At 40.7% G+C, this 17,500-nt stretch overlaps 1 protein-coding gene across 1 annotated transcript in view; it reads left to right on the top strand.

Moving 5' to 3' along the window:
* Window positions 1-7,805, top strand: part of osgn1 (oxidative stress induced growth inhibitor 1) — a 29,646-nt gene extending 21,841 nt beyond the window's left edge. The window contains exons 5-8 of the mRNA XM_028576721.1: window positions 205-296; window positions 2,463-2,662; window positions 4,122-4,465; window positions 7,169-7,805. Coding sequence (XP_028432522.1) covers window positions 205-296; window positions 2,463-2,662; window positions 4,122-4,465; window positions 7,169-7,756 — 1,224 coding nt within the window. The 3' untranslated portion in view covers window positions 7,757-7,805. The remainder of the gene's footprint in view (window positions 1-204; window positions 297-2,462; window positions 2,663-4,121; window positions 4,466-7,168) is intronic.
* The last annotated feature ends 9,695 nt before the right edge of the window (window positions 7,806-17,500 follow it).

The following is a 17,500-nucleotide window of genomic DNA, read 5'->3' as shown; positions in this document are numbered from 1 at the left end:
CTCAAAAATGTAGATACAACATTAAGTATTCACTGGATGTTCAAGTATTCAAATACTCATGTCTTTTTATTTGCTTCCACATCATCCAGTCTAACAAGAGAATACATCCAGCTGAGTGATTGTAACTGTGTGTGTGTGTGTGTGTGTGTGTGTGTGTGTGTGTGTGTGTGTGTGTGTGTGTGTGTGTGTGTTTGCTGTTCCCAGGCTATGGAGGGCTCCATGCTAACTCTGAGCCTGGCTAACTGGATGGAGCTTCCCGGACTCAAACTGAAGGACTGGATGAGAGAGAAACGCAGGTCTGATGACACACATGTGGGACTTCCAGTCATAACTCATTTCCTGGTGTCCTTTTACCAGTCCCTCCAGAAAAATGCAGTATTTTTTGTAATTGTTGCGGGCAAAAATCCTTGATTATGCGTAGGGCTTGGCAATATATCGATATTATATCGATATCGTGATATGAGACTAGATATCGTCTTAGATTTTGGATATGTAAGTGTCTTTTCCTGGTTTTAAAGGCTGCACTACAGTAAAGTGATGTCATTTTCTGAACTTACCAGACTGTTCTAGCTCTTCTAATATTCACTTTTTACCCACTTAGACATTATATCCACATTACTGATGATTATTTATCTAAAATCTAAGTGTGAAGATATTTTCTTAAAGCACCAATTGTCAACCCTAGAATATCGCCTCGATATCGAGGTATGTGGTCAAGAATATCGTGATGTCTGATTTTCTCCCTATCGCCCAGCCCTAATTATTGCAACAAAAATGCAGGGATTATGAAATCATGCAAGCCCCGCATATTTTGTGCGGAAATCTGCAATTTATGTGGCGAAAGTGCGGCATTTTTTTTCTGGAGGGACTGATTTACCGAAAAGAAGCTTTGTAGTTTTATTCCACTCTCAGCCAAACTATGTCTCCATCATGGAGAAATGTCAGTGAATTGTCTGTTAGTTAATAGTCTTGCATTGCCAGACCTGATTCCACAGCGCTGTAATACGTCTCCATATTAAAACCGGCAGCTGATTGGACGAACGTGTAATGTGGGTCTGGCTGCTCCCTTTCATAATGGCGGCTCGTTCAGAATACGATCTCACATTGTACTCAAATAATTCACCGAAACGTCTTTCTGAAAACATTTTAAGCGAGAAATAGGCCGTGCAGTTGCTTCTCCAACAATCCCATTCATAAATCTGATGTTAGCAAAATGTGTAAACTACATACAGTGTATTTGTTTCTCTCACAAGTTATTTTCTTATAGATAGTGACAAAAAAATCGGACATCCAGAAGACCTTAAAACTTGTTTAAAAAAAAGTTTTAGTCAATACATTCATAAGTCCTTATGGGCTGATTCCCCATTCCCATCATCAAACGATAAGGACTCTGATTAATCCATTTCTTTTCAACATTACTTGTTTATTTTAGTGCCCTGAGGCTTCAATGATTGTACTGATGGTATGTGATCCTAAACATCTTCTGATAATGTGTATTACAAATAATTTATATTTATATTTATATATATATATGTGTCTTTGAGAAAATCAAAGCTCAGATGGACCAATCAGGAATCTTCTCCTTATGAGTTCATAAGGGGAAAGGTTACCTCCCCTTTCTCTGCTTTGCCCACCCAGAGAATTTGGCCCCCCCATGAGAGAGAGAGAGACATCATGGCTTTCAAACGAGCAAAGTGGCAGTTGGTCAAGGCCGCTAAGGTTTATATAAAAGAGACTTCAGATACAGTATTAGGGGACCACTAAGGTCTATATAAAAGAGACTTCAGATACAGTATTAGGAGACCACTAAGGTCTATATAAAAGAGACTTCAGATACAGTATTAGGGGACCACTAAGGTCTATATAAAAGAGACTTCAGATACAGTATTAGGGGACCACTAAGGTCTATATAAAAGAGACTTCAGATACAGTATTAGGAGACCACTAAGGTCAATATAAAAGAGACTTCAGATACAGTATTAGGGGACCACTAAGGTCTATATAAAAGAGACTTCAGATACAGTATTAGGAGACCACTAAGGCCTCTACAAGAGACTTCAGATACAGTATTAGGGACCACTAAGGTCTATATAAAAGCATCCAAAAAGCAGTATGTCATAGGACCTTTAACCTTTATTTAACCAGGTAGGCCGTTGAGAACAGATTCTCATTTGCAACGGCGACCTGGCCAAGAATAGCATAAGCGTGCAAGACAACATAAAGTTTCACGTTCAATACTACACAAGAATACAGAATACAATAGGCAACATAAAGTGCAGGTTAAGTAGGCATTACAAAGCAGGGGCCAAGTGAGGTGTGATTAGGGTTGGGTACCGAAACGCGGTGCCTTGATGAGTGTCTTGGTGAAATCTTAAAAACTGTCCTTTGTTGTGAGGTATTTAAACACATCTGTGTTTTCTTTTATGTATTTAACGGCATTTTCACGTTTTAATTGATTCCAGAAATGTTCGAAACGACCGTGCCACGCCAGCAGAGATTGCCTCCTACTACCAACACTACGTTTCCCAGATGTCCCTGGAGCAGAGCTTTGCATGTGGAACCACCGTCACCTCGGTAACCAGGCAGCCTGGCAACCAGGAGGGGGCGCCGCCCTGCTGGAGAGTCTCAGGTCTGCAGCACAGAGAGGGGGAGGAGCTGGCAGGTACAGTGAATGAAAACAGGGAATGTTGTTTAAGAAATGAAAGAGAGTGGCTCATATTAACCACAGACAGTTAAAGACCAGTGAAGGATATCAGAAGTCTCTTTCCCGGTGCTGGCTGAGTGTTACTGAGCAGCCTCCAACTGAGCTTGAAGACGTAGATGTGACGTGAGCAACGTGTCTGAAAGTGTGAAGTCTTCTGGTAGCTGTGAGAGAGAAATCTCAATCATTCCCAATCTTACAGAGACGGAGAGTGTAGGTATATGTAAGGAGATAACATAGACACAGGCTAATTACTGATCACTAACATGCTAGTTAACATTAGTAATTACTGATCACTAACATGCTAGTTAACATTAGTAATTACTGATCACTAACATGCTAGTTAACATTAGTAATTACTGATCACTAACATGTTAGTTAACATTAGTAATTACTGATCAGTAACATGCTAGTTAACATTAGTAATTACTGATCAGTAACATGCTAGTTAACATTAGTAATTACTGATCAGTAACATGCTAGTTAACATTAGTAATTACTGATCAGTAACATGCTAGTTAACATTAGTAATTACTGATCACTAACATGCTAGTTAACATTAGTAATTACTGATCACTAACATGCTAGTTAACATTAGTAATTACTGATCACTAACATGCTAGTTAACATTAGTAATTAAACCTAAACAGCTAATGGAAGTCCAAACTGCCTGTGAGCTTCTCCTGTACTATACGGTAATTCCTCTACTGTGTGACAGTAAGTCTCGTGGTTATGACCCAATCGTTAGCCTATTTTTATAAAAGCGTCTGCTACGGAGCCATAACGTGAGCTACAAGGTAATGGAGCCTTTTATACATTGTCGTGTTTATTTAGAAATAAACAACGAACAAATAGAGTCTTTAAACGCTTCAGATGTAAAGTTATTCTCTGTCAAAGTGACGTAAAAATGAATGGGAGTCAATGAGATGCTAACGGGAGGTGATGGCTTGTTAGCATCAAAATGGCGCCATAGGAGCTACGCTTGCCAGACTCTTGCTACAACACGAGCTTTAGTGAGGGCCGACACTGATGTCGGGTGATAATTTCTGGCTCACAGTCAGCGTTCCAGTTCATCCCAAAAAGATTGTGTTGATGTTGATGTGTTATATGTTGTGTAAGCTACCTATGTTCTCATGTATATAAATTTTATATTTATATATACACTGGATATTTTTAATATTGCTTGTTATAATACTGTTGTATAATAAACAACGGACAAATGGAGTCTTTAAACGCTTCAGATGTGAAGTTATTCTCTGTCAAAGTGACGTCAAAATGAATGGGAGTCAATGTGATGCTAACGGGAGGTAGCTAAGGTGCTTGTTAGCATCAAAATGGCGCCATAAGAGGTACATGTTGTGGAGAGAAGCTTACGCCCTTGATATTAACCATCCATATCCTGTTCCCTCCATCCTTCCAGATGGTTCTGCTGTTTCCGAGGCTGTGCCCTTCTCCGTGTCGGCCCACAACGTGGTGTTGGCGACCGGGACCCACGATATCCCGGCGCGGCTAGGCGTGGAGGGCGAGTCCCTGCCCTACGTCTGCCACTCCTTCTGGGAGCTGGAGGCCGCCATCTCTCGCGGCGAGCTCGACCAATCGTCGGACCCCGTGCTGGTGGTGGGGGCGGGGCTTACGGCGGCCGACGCGGTACTGGCCGCCCACCATCTCAACACGCCTGTTTACCACGCCTTCAGACGCTCGGTCACCGACCCCGGCCTCATCTTCAACGAGCTGCCCAAGCTGCTCTACCCAGAGTACCACAAGGTAGGGCTGGGCAATATATCGATATTATATCAATATCGTGATAGGAGACTAGATATCGTCTTAGATTTTGGATATCGTAATATGGCATAAGTGTCTTTTCCTGGTTTTAAAGGCTGCATTATAGTAAAGTGATTCTGAACTTACCAGACTGCTCTAGCTGTTTTGTTATTTGCCTTTTCCCCACTTAGTCATTATTAGAAATGTTCCGATACCAGTATCGGTATCGGCTCCGATACCGCCTAAAACGCTGGTATCGGTATCGGGAAGTACTGGAGTTTATGCACCGATCCGATACCACGTAATAAAGCCCTAAAGAAAATCTACGTTAAAGTAGATTATTTATGTTCTTTTTCCGTTATAACTGACTGTCGAACTGGACAATAAAAGAAAGTTCTGTGGCATTCATTGTTTGTGTTTGTTCATGTTTCACAAAGATAGAAATAATATCACATCCATACAGGGATAGTAGTATACAGTTAGTAAACATAATAAAACATATGACACACTGGTATCGGATCGGTACTCGGTATCGGGCGATACGCAAGTTCAGGTATCGCAATCGGTATCGGGAAGCAAAAAATGGTATCGGGCCATCTCTAGTCATTATATCCACATTACTGATGATTATTTATCTAAAATGTCAGAGTGAAGATATTTTGTTACAGCACTAATTGTCAACCCTAGTATATTGCAGCAATATCGATATCGAGGTATTTGGTCAAGAATATCTTGGTATCTGATTTTCTCCATATCGCCCAGCCCTACCACATGGTGAGGAGGAGGGATTCTAACAGTTAACCACAGAACTGATGACCCACAATAACAATTTTGACCGATTTAATACTATCAGTAAAACCGTTAAAAACAATAATATTAAAACTAAAAAAGTTATTGAAAGATTTTTTTTTTTTTTTTTTTTGCATGATAAAGATAAAATAGGCTATACAATATAGTCAGTACACTGCTAATGTGCACTGACAAATTACTGCTGTAGTCCCACTTTTCGATGGTTAGTATTGTCTTACTGGGACACTTGATGGAACTGAGCCATCATTAAAGGTTATCAATTTCAGCTGTGCTTTTCCTACTATGACAAGTCAAAACGTCTGCTGTGAATAAGGGCCATTGAACCTGGATGCCTGCCGAACGTAGCCCCGCCCACAACATTTGAGGTCGGGATAGTTCGGTCTGGACTTGATCCGTTGTGGAGCAACTATGCTCGAACCAGAGCTGTTTGGAGTGTCTGCTGTGAGAAAGGTCCATTGGTGGATAATTCGACTGACGTATTTTCCGGACTATGAGTCAAACTTTTTTTCCTACTTTGACTTGTCCTGCAACTTATAGTCAGGTGCAACTTGTATATCAAAATATATATAATTTAACATGTTTTTAAATGTTAATTCATACTGAAAACATTACCGTCTACAGCCGCGAGAGGGCGCTCTAGGCTTGTGACAACTAGAACGCTGCTGCTAAAAGACAACTGAGATAGAAAAGAAAATCTTATTCTGCAGAATACAAACTGCAGGTAGTAAAATATGCAGCCGAAAACGGTAATCGAGCAGCAGAAAGAAAGTGAGAAATGAGAGAAACTTGTGAGGGAGACTGGAGAAAAGGTGACTCTTACTGCAATGAAGAAAACAAAGAAAGCTAATCAGCTAATCGCGGGCTGAAAGCGAGATGGGGCTGGTCAACAGCTACGTCTCCACACCCTGGTAGCTAGTTGTTCTGTGTGCTATTGTGTAGTTGAATAACTGTTAATGTGTTACATTAACATACCGGATACCTACCGTATTCAGCCTGTTATTCTGTGTGCTATTGTGTACAGTACAGGCCAAAAGTTTGGACACACCTTCTCATTCAATGAGTTTCCTTTTTATTTTCATGACTATTTACATTGTAGATTCTCACTGAAGGCATCAAAACTATGAATGAACACATATGGAATTATGTACTTAACAAAAAAGTGTGAAATAACTGAAAACATGTCTTATATTTTAGATTCTTCAAAGTAGCCACCCTTTGCTTTTTTTGATAACTCTGCAAACCCTTGGTGTTCTCTCAATGAGCTTCATGAGGTAGTCACCTGAAATGGTTTTACCTTCACAGGTGTGCTTTGTCAGGGTTAATTAGTGGAATTATTTCCTTATTAATAAATATACATAATTCCATATGTGTTCATTCATACTTTTGATGCCTTCAGTGAGAATCTACAATGTAAATAGTCATGGAAATAAAAAGGAAACACATTGAATGAGAAGGTGTGTCCAAACTTTTGGCCTGTACTGTAGTTGACAGATGAAAGAAGCTGTTTTTAGTCTTGGTTTTTGTGAAATAAATTTCTAATTAAATGCGACTTATAGTCCGGAAAATACGGTAATCATTTTTTTTTTCGGCTTTGTTGCAACAAAAGCGTGACCTTTTTCAGGCGGTCCGGGTTCAATATGGAGTTACTATTTAATATCTAGGTCTGTCCTCGACTAAAGAACTTCTTAGTCGACTAACACTTATAGGATTTTGTCGACTAATCGATTAGTTGATTTAATTGACAGAGCTGTGCTCTTTGAGAGGTGGTTAAGACTAGAAAAGCACAATATAAATGTAGTTAATTAACCATCTGTAAAACTGAGTTTCTCCACAATTAATCCTGCAAAAGCACCACTCTAATATCTAATGTACTCATTTCTTATCTTTGGCCTCTAGGTTCACCAGATGATGACTCGGCAGCAGTACCAGCCAAGCCCTCCACCACAGGACCACGCCCAGAACCTCCATGACCACTCCACCCCTTCCTCCCTCCTTCCCTCCTCCTCCTCCACCTCTTCACCCCTCTCCTCCTACTCAGGGTACCTGAGCTTCCCGCGCTACAGGGTGGTGGCGCTCCGACCCGACCGGAAGTGCGTTCTGGAGTCGGACTCTGGCCAGCGGACGGTGGTCCAGATCTCAAAGGCGCTGGTTCTGATCGGCGCCCACCCCAACCTCTCCTTCCTGGGCGACAATGGCCGTTCGCTTGGCGTCAACCCCGACGAGCCAATCACGTGCCGGAGGAACCCGATCGAGGTGGACCCGTACACGAACAAGGTGGTTGCGGCAGACGGACCGGGCATGTACGCCATGGGGCCTCTCGTCGGCGAGAACTTCGTCAGGTTCCTGAAAGGAGGCGCGCTGGCTATCGCTAGCGACCTCGCCAAGACACAGAGGGTGGGGGGAAGGGGGTTAGCCACAGACAGATGGGTGGACAGACAGGTGACCACACAGACAGAAGCAAAGGTTTGCGTTGGGGATTCGTAGCAGGTTTGGGGAAGGATGAGTGGACTGGTCCGATCCGAACTGCTGCTGCTGCAAAAAAGGTTTTCCAGATATGTAGGGAAATCAAACGCACTGCTAAGTTGTTTTGAGGTGTGAAAATGGCCAAGAAATGGGCTGTAGGACTGGAAATGCACTGGTTTGGATGGGTCTCATCTCTTAGTAGGTCTACTGTGGATTTGGTTGGGCAAAAAGAAGCCTGAAAAGCAGCTTTAAAAAGTTGTGCTCCTACAGAAATACAGGTCAGTTGTATGTAAGTTGGAGTTAAAATGAGAAGAAGACAGTGAAGTGAAGGGTGTGTAATGCGTTTGGGTCATCCCTGTCAAAGTATAAAGCTTAAAATGTACAACTTTAACAGTAAGTTGTTCTGGAAGGCCTTATGTGTACTATCCAATACTGGATTTTAGAGGCTGATACCAATACCTGCATTTGAGTATTTCAAACTCAGATATCCATATATTGGCAGATATTGTTTTTCTGTTAACATTCTGGATGACGATCACTCGAGTTTGGGTGACATGTACTAAACAAGACAATTTACAGTCACAAAATGTCAGTGCCCTCTGGTGGTCAAACAATGCCAACACGCTTTTATAATGACCTTGTACATATCTGCCAAATATTTGGCTTTTCTGTAAAGCAGTTTCTCATTGGCCGATATGTCTGCGATGAACTGGAATCAGAATGATTATACTGGCTGTAGTTGTAGCTTTTATGAACAACTGGTTTATGGTAAATACTGTACATCCATATCATGGATTTAAAGGACTGTTTAACATGTCCAGGCTGATACAACCAAACATATGAGTTCATAACCTGTAAATATGACTTTTTTTTCTAACTTTACGAGTTGATGAGGACCAACACAAACAGAGGAGATTTGAAAAAGGGTGGAAAGAAGGAATCACGAGAGGCAGCAAGAGAAATTGAGAGAATATTAAAAGAGAGAGGCTGAATCCAAGTGTACAGACTCCACCGCAGTTGCAGACTTGAAGACTTTGCGGGCAGCGTTCCCCGGGAAGTCTGCGAGTGCTGAGGGCTCTCCAAATCCTCAATTCATCCAGTCCAAAGCTGAAAATGCAACTGTATTTGACAGAGGACAGGTGTAGGTTGCTAGTGACGAAATATTAGCTTTCAGTGCAATATGATCGCTTTGTAAATTACGTTTAATTGAAAAGTGTTTCAACTGTCCCGGCTCTCCCCTACATACGGCTAAAGTCCCCAAGTGTGGAGGGTGGACATTTGGATTCAGCCAAAGACAAGAATGATACATCAATTCTGGTCTAGTTTTCTGCTGCAGAGTCTCAGGTCTGCAGCACAGAGAGGGGGAGGAGCTGGCAGGTACAGTGAATGAAAACAGGGAATGTTGTTTAAAAAATGAAAGAGAGTGGCTCATATTAACCACAGACAGTTAAAGACCAGTGGAGGATATCAGAAGTCTCTTTCCCGGTGCTGGCTGAGTGTTACTGAGCAGCCTCCAACTGAGCTTGAAGACGTAGATGTGACGTGAGCAACGTGTCTGAAAGTGTGAAGTCTTCTGGTAGCTGTGAGAGAGAAATCTCAATCATTCCCAATCTTACAGAGACGGAGAGTGTAGGTATATGTAAGGAGATAACATAGACACAGGCTAATTACTGATCACTAACATGCTAGTTAACATTAGTAATTATTGATCACTAACATGCTAGTTAACATTAGTAATTAAACCTAAACAGATAATGGAAGTCCAAACTGCCTGTGAGCTTCTTCTGTACTATACGGTAATTCCTCTACTGTGTGACAGTAAGTCTCGTGGTTATGACCCAATCGTTAGCCTATTTTTATAAAAGCGTCTGCTACGGAGCCATAACGTGAGGAACAAGGTAATGGAGCCTTTTATACATTGTCGTGTTTCTTTAGAAATAAACAACAGACAAATAGAGTCTTTAAACGCTTCAGATGTAAAGTTATTCTCTGTCAAAGTGGTGCCAAAATGAATGGGAGTCAATGGGATGCTAACGAGAGGCGTGGCTTGTTAGCCTAGAATCTCCCCATAGGAGGTACACTTTCCGGATGATCGCTTACCCCCCTTGGTTGCCGCGGGGCAGACACTTTAACCGACTCAACTTTTGCAGAAACGCAACCCTGCATCATGTGACCAGCTATGGTTTAAGGCGGTGTGAGAGTCCCGTACAGGAAACGGGAAACAGAAACTGCCTCTATCGCTGCCACAAGAAAGTTTTAAACACTAGGAGGGTACAAAAATGAAACACAAGCACTGAACTTGCCGGGAGTTTGTGTAACAGCTTCCTGCAACAACAAAGCACTAGCTATGTCTCGCTCGTCTCTTTTCTCCCGCTGTGAAATGAGGCTGCCTTCAAGTGCAGTCGGAAACGCCCAAATCTGTAAAAACATTGGACGGGAAACGATAATTTATGAACTATAAAGTCTACTTGTGCTCTGTTGGGTTGGTTTAACTCTTGTGTTGTCTTCCCATCGACCACGAACTTGTTGTCCTTCCTTTTCAAACTAGATTTTTTTTTTAGGGGGGGGGTGCTTTTTCCGATGTCTTTGACGCTTTCTTTTAAACGTTTTTGTCATTTATTTCAACGTTTTTTATTTATTCATGGTCAATAAACCTAATTAATATGACATTATACCTATTTTTTGAGTTAAATCAAAGCAGAAAATGTGAATTATTTTGACTAATAGTTAAGAACAGAGGATGTTGATTGGTGGTTAATGTCAAAGTTTAGTCTGTTTTGAAACCATTTAAAAAAATTGAAATGCTATAAAATTGAATAAAACATCCAAAATGTTCAGAAAGTAATCATTATTCTTACCTGCGAAGAACATGGATGCATGGATGTATATGTTTTATGGGTCCCATACAACGTACGTGCATGAATCCAAGTTATTTTTGGGCAATTCTGATGTAAAAAACTTTGGAAACGCGACAACACAAGGGTTAAGACCCCAACAGGACATCACACAAATGGGCCGTTTGATTGACACTTCCTAAATGCTTCTTTCTGTATATCATTCCCCATGTTTGTGTTTTGTGTATATTATGGGTTTTATGAATCTTTGGTGCTTTATTTTTCACATGCTACTGTACCTACCTGATATCTTTTGATTATGAAAAGGTCTTATACTTCACAAAACAAAAGCGAAACATTTATATTGTTTGAATTCCTCTTGTTGAAAATGTTGTAACTGATCCAAATACTTAGTTTTTGCACCAGGTTGATGTTTACATTAAGGATCGACTTCCAGAAGGGTTTAAAGTGCTTTTCTACTTAACAGGACGACCAAACTACAGCAGTCGTCAACGCAATATAGCCCTTATACATCCATGTATTAAAAGATCAATTTGGGGATTTTATTAATCTATCAGATCACTTAAACAAAGGTTGATTTTAATTGTAGAACCTATTTATATTAACCAAGCTTTTAATAGTTTTATTTGTCTGTTTTTTTCATGGGATTTGTTGACGACAAGTAAAATATAGTATTTGTCAGCTATTTTATGGCAAATACCAAATTTAATAATAGCTAAAAGCTACAAAAATGTGAGTGAGACATGTACTATTGTATACTGTATACGGAACATGGATGATTGATCGACTAATTTCATGGTCTATACAGTAAAAATCACCATTAGATCATTGATCGATTAATTCATTAATTGTTTCAGCTTTATAGGCCGACTTCACACTTCCTCAGAGCTTCCGGACAACAGTACCTTTCTCCATGAGGATTTAGATTACCAGCCATAATGTCTAAGCCATCCCATAATGTCTAAGCCATCCCATAATGTCTAAACCATCCCATAATGTCTAAACCATCCCATAATGTCTAAACCACCCGAGGTAGACTGACCACGAGCTACGTTTCTGCTCCTGTAGAAGCTAGAAGTCTGTATGAAATCAACCTCGTTTTTAAGAAAAACATGTTTTATCCGCGATCTTATGGAGAAAAACTACACTACCCACAAACATAAGCGTAACGGCAACATCTCTGATTGGTCCAACTCGCTGTCACCATAGAAACGTTTACCATACCAGCGAAACTGCAAACGGCTGGAGCGAGCTTCTACCATTGAAGTCTGCGATAGTTTCTGTACACGGTCTCGGACCTTTTGCCTTTTTTTTTTTTTGCTGTTTTCAAAATGTTTGTTACTTTGAGAGAGTGTGTGTGTGTGTGTGTGTGTGTGTGTGTGTGTGTGTGTGTGTGTGTGTATATGTGTGTGTGTGTGTGTGTGTGTGTGTGTGTATGTGTCTGAGTTCATTTAGAAATCAACTTTGTTTTAAGAAAAACTGGTTTTATTCGCAATGTCGTGAAGAAGTACTACACTACCCACAATCCTAAGCGTAACAGCGACGTCTCTGATTGGTGGAGTTTGCACCATGGACATGTTTACTGCACCTGCGAACGGCTAGTGAGCTCCTTACGCTGAAGTCTGGGATCGTTTCTCTACAGCATGTGTCAAACTCGAGGCCCACGGGCCAAATCCGGCCCCTTGTAGATTTAGATCCGGCCCGTATATCAACTGGGTTCACGAATACATTTTTTGGAAAAGGAAGTGAACAGGAAAGTGTTTTTCAAACTGCAATTACCCGACACCTAACCCTATCCCACTCAGAGACGTTCCTCCAGTCTTTAATTGTTGCATGATATTGGCATATTTAAGAGTTAATACTTTCTTTTTACTGCGTCCGAGTTAGAGTCAACAGTTAATGCCTGAATGCCGACAGAGAACAAAGATCTACAGGAGCCAGCGGTGCCTTAAGACACAATATTCACCGAAGAATATTTAGTTTCACAACAGAATGAAAATGCTTTTTGTGGTAAAGAAATGATGTCCACTTGTTACTTGTTTGTGTGAATGGTGTGGTTTATATTATAAATATGATTTATAATAAGTTTTCAACTGTATATGTACGTTTTCCATCTTCATATGTCAGTGGGGTTTCTATTAAAAGGAACTTTCTCCGCAATTTTGTTGTGTTTTTCTGTCGTTTGGACTGTTTGCTTTATGTTATCGTTTAAAATTGGGATAAATGACTATTGCTGCATGTGGCCATTTCAATTTCAGTCAGGAGAGACTTTGTTGCAGATATGCAAAGGTTTATTTGTACATATACATAATATGAAATGTACAGTCTTTGGAGATTAGACTTAGATATGAAGAGGGATTGTGAAAATGATGTTTACTGACTCTTGTTTGCAGAATATTCAGATCAGACTGAGGTTTATAAGCGTGTCCATAGAATGTATGACGCAACTGTTGAGCCTCTTTCATGTTAATCAGGAGAGACTTTGTTGCAGATATTACATTACATGTCATTTAGCTGACACTTTTATCCAATTAAATGCTTTCAGCTGTGAAGGTTCAAACTCCAGACAACAAGTAGTAAGTGCAAGTACATTAGCTTTGGATAAGCAAAGCTTCAAAGAGACATATGAAAGTGCAGCCTCAAAAAATATATCCGAGGTGTAGTCAGAAGAGATGTGTTTTTAGCCTTTGGTGGCTGGGGGAGTTGGGGTATAAGGTTGGACCATGTCCGTGCAAAGGTTTATTGTACGTATGCATAATGAATTGTACAGAGACTTTGGAGATTAGACTCCCATCATTATAAAATCATTTTAAAAGGGGTAGAGAAGCCAAGACATATTAGCCTCGTGAGACTGTCCTGATCTGGTGACCTCCAGTTCTCCTCCCAGATCTTGAGGTAGAGAAAATTTTGAGCCATTCGCCAAACGACCGGGCCAATCAGCGTTGGTTTTGAGGCGGGTTTAGGTGGTGATAGACAGATGGTTTATCCAATCAGCTAACCAGGATTTCCAGACAGCGGTAGCCCTAATTCTGTTAGCTGCTCGCTAATGCTTTTTCCTCTTGGATCCTTCTTTTGGAATATGGACCAGGAACCTGAAATGGCAGACACTCACACTGATGTGCCCGGGTTGGTTCAGTGGGTAGAGCGGGCGCACATATACTGAGAGGTTTATACCTCGATGCAGAGGTCCGTGGTTTGAATACGACCTGTGACAAGTTCCTGCATGTCTTCCCCCTCTCTCTCTCCTTTCTCACCTAGCTTTCCTGTCAAAAAATAAAAGGTGGAAAAGCCTAAAAAATAATCTTAAAAAAGAAAGCCGTGCAGAATTTGACCAGCTCACCAGGAGACTGAAGGCAGGACACATTCAGAAACCAGATCTCACGCAGAACACCATGGATGGATTGTATTCAAAGTGTGTATGTGCGTGGAAGCACCAGAGACACAAAATAACTAATAAATAACGCCATATTTCATAATATGGGAAATTTAATAAAAAGGTATTAAAGGAGAAATCCAGCGCAAAATGAATCTAGGGGTTAATATCATGTTTTATGTAGTCCACACGTGTCAAACTCAAGGCCTGTGGCCCAAATCCGGCCAAAATGTGTGTGTCAGTGTCAGGATCAGAGAATGACAGACCAGACCAGTCCAGATTCACTCTGATCCTGTGGAGCTTCTTCTTCACAGGGAGAACAGTGACTGGACCTGGTGGTGAGCATGCTGTGTCCTTACTATTACAGAGCCCCATTCCCCATAATCCAGACTGTAAACCTATGTCTCCCTTTCTTTGGACGGACTCTGCTGCCACACCCACGACCCAGCCGGTATTGTGTCCAACCTCAATCTCTCCCGGCGGTGACAGTTCGAGCCCCTCAGAGCCCAGGACGATGTGATAGTAAAACCTCTCTGGGTTATCAGGAAGCTTCTGTCTCTCTCCGCAGCTCACACTGGTCAGATCTTCAGACAGGATGAGTCTTGGATGAGCAGTGTTTGGATCCAGAATCAGAGGAGTGTAGGAGACCATCCATTATGTACCCAGAATTAACAAAGAAGTAGGTTGTCGTGCATTTAAATTTCTAAGCACCATCAGGCTGGAACAATCTCTCTTGCTCGCTCAGATCTATAACTTCCTTTTATGTTTTCAAATCATCTCTTTTTACTTATTCTCAAACATTCTGTTCCTGTTTCTGATCCTTTTTTTTTTCTTTTCTCATATACTGTACATGTTTGCAGTTATGTACTTGCATGTGATAGTGAAGTGCATAAATATATTTATACCTTGTTTCTGTATATGCATTTTCGCAGATGGCTCACTGATTGACTTTGATTATGGTATGGGCTAAAGGGAAGGGATTAGTTCTGTGGGAGCATTGTTAGTGAGTGCGTGTATATGAATGTGAATGTTGTTGTATCTAAATGTTTGTTATTGTCTAGTGTTGTATTTACTTTAATGATGATTCTCCATCTACACGTTGGTTTCTTTTGTATCTTAAAGGACCCCCTCGAAATATGAGATGGTCCATCTCAAGGGGTTGTCCTTGAAAATAAATAAATAAATCTCCTTCGTCTTGTTCCAGATGTTGAAGCTGAGGTTGCCCAGGTGTTTGGCCTGGTCTGCTAGAGCTCCTGAGAGCAGCTGTGGATCATCCAGCAGAGGGTGCTGCTGTAGTTCTGCAGGAATGAGACATCTTCAGCTCGGACTGTGTCTGCTCAGATCCTCCATCTTCTCCTTCATCATCTGACTCTTCTGCTGCTCTTCCTCCCTCAGAGCAGAGATCTCCTCTTCCTCTTCTAGAAACTGGCAAAGCTTCTTAAACTGATCCTTAATCTGCCTCTCTGTGCGTCTGGCCTGGACCTTCACGTGTTCTCCCGTTTGATCCCAGTTTCCTTTAACTTGTTGACAGAGCTTCAGTTTCTCCTGTAAGGGCTTCAGGGATTCCTGGAGCTCCTCTCGGTGATCCCGTGCAGCTTCGTCGATGAGTACGAATCTGTGGTTGTTGTGTGTTTTTGAAACCCGACAGACGACACACACTCCATGCTGATGGTCCAGACAGAAGAGTTTGAGTTTCGCAGACTGCAGAGAGCCTCTGAAGCTCCCTGATCTCTGTCCAGTCCAGTAAGAAAGACTCACGCAGGTTCTTTACAACCAAACTGACGAGTGGTTGACTCTTCGATGATCTTCTCTTACAAATTGGACACTCCCACCATCTCTGCAGACAGTCTTTGCAGAATCTGTGGCTACATGACAGGAGAACAGGATCTTTAAAGATGTCATGGCAGACAGGACAGGAGAGATCCTTCTCTGACCTGGAAGCCATTTTCTCTCTGAGTGAAGCTGAGGAAACAGCCGGTACAAAGCACATACAAACGTTAATCAGATATGGCCTCCCTCCTCCCTGTACAAAGTTCAGTAACAGTAACTTTCACTTTGAGTCGTGTTTAAAATAAAACTCACAGTCAGTGCTTCGATTGGTGCCAGGTTGAAGTCTAGTTCACCTTTAAACAAAGACAGAGGGATCAGTGACATTAATGGGATCTATTGGTTTAACTTATGTAACATGAAACACTTGAAGTGCATGTCTTGTATGTGTAGTGATTGATCTGTGTATATCTATATATATCTGTGTATATCTGTATATATCTGTGTATATCTGTGTATATCTGTATATATCTGTGGATATCTGTGGATATCTGTGTATATCTGTATATATCTGTGTATATCTGTGTATATCTGTATATATCTGTGTATATCTGTGTATATCTTTATATATCTGTGTATATCTGTGTATATATTTATATATCTGTGTATATCTGTGTATATCTTTATATATCTGTGTATATCTGTGTATGTCTTTATATATCTGTGTATATCTGTGTATATCTGTATATATCTGTGTATATCTGTGTATATCTTTATATATCTGTGTATATCTGTGTATATCTATCTGTGTATATATGTGTATAGTAACAACATCTTTCACTTAACTCCGCCCTGCCGGACCGCCGCGTCTTCCACACAAAACAAACGTCCTCCAGCCACAAACACATTTGCGTCAAGCAACCCGAGCTCAGCGCCGACCGGAAACTGTATGGCCTTTCAAAGTAAAGGCATAAAAAATTTTTTTTTTTTTTACTTTTTTTTATATATATTCGCCATGTGTCATCCCTACAAATGAGCTGCTACAGCTACTTTGAATGCGTATTTAAATCTTATGATTTGAATACATATTTCATATTTCATCTTATGAAAAGTAACCTTTGTTAAATATGCACATGAAAAAAGTGTGAGACACTAAAAAGAAGTCAAGAAACTATATTTTTAAGATTTTTAAGATCCTTCTTTTATATAAAAGACCAAATAGACATCAGTTATGAACTTAGAAACGTAAGATTTGTTTTGGTTATTTCTGTTGTTATCACTGCAGATATTTAAATGTGAGTATAGATTAAAAAAATACACATTCATTTCACTGCATTTAGTGCAGTCAGAGGCATTCATTTAACTCCAGTGACAGATGAGACTCCAGTGTCTCTCTCTGGTTGAACAGACATCATTATGAAGTGTAGTGGTAGTAAATCAGTCGATGTCCAATCAGGACCAGAGATGAGGACTTTTATTTTGAAACAAACTTTTTGAACTGAGCCATGTTGGTTTATTGGCTAAGTATGTGTACCAAAGGGGGTCAGCTTTGCTTCAGAACTCGTAGCTCCTATGGCGCCATTTTGATGCTACCTAGCCATCACCTCCCGTTAGCATCCCATTGACTCCCATTCATTCTGACGTCACTTTGACAGAGAATAACTTTACATCTGAAGCATTTAAAGACTCTATTTGTCCGTTGTTTATTTCTAAAGAAACACGACAATGTATAAAAGGCTCCATTACCTTGTAGCTCACGTTATGGCTCCG

This window comes from Perca flavescens, chromosome 4 (genome assembly GCF_004354835.1).
Source record: "Perca flavescens isolate YP-PL-M2 chromosome 4, PFLA_1.0, whole genome shotgun sequence".
NCBI classification, from domain to species: domain Eukaryota; kingdom Metazoa; phylum Chordata; class Actinopteri; order Perciformes; family Percidae; genus Perca; species Perca flavescens.
This window is presented reverse-complemented; position numbering and strand designations above follow the sequence as displayed.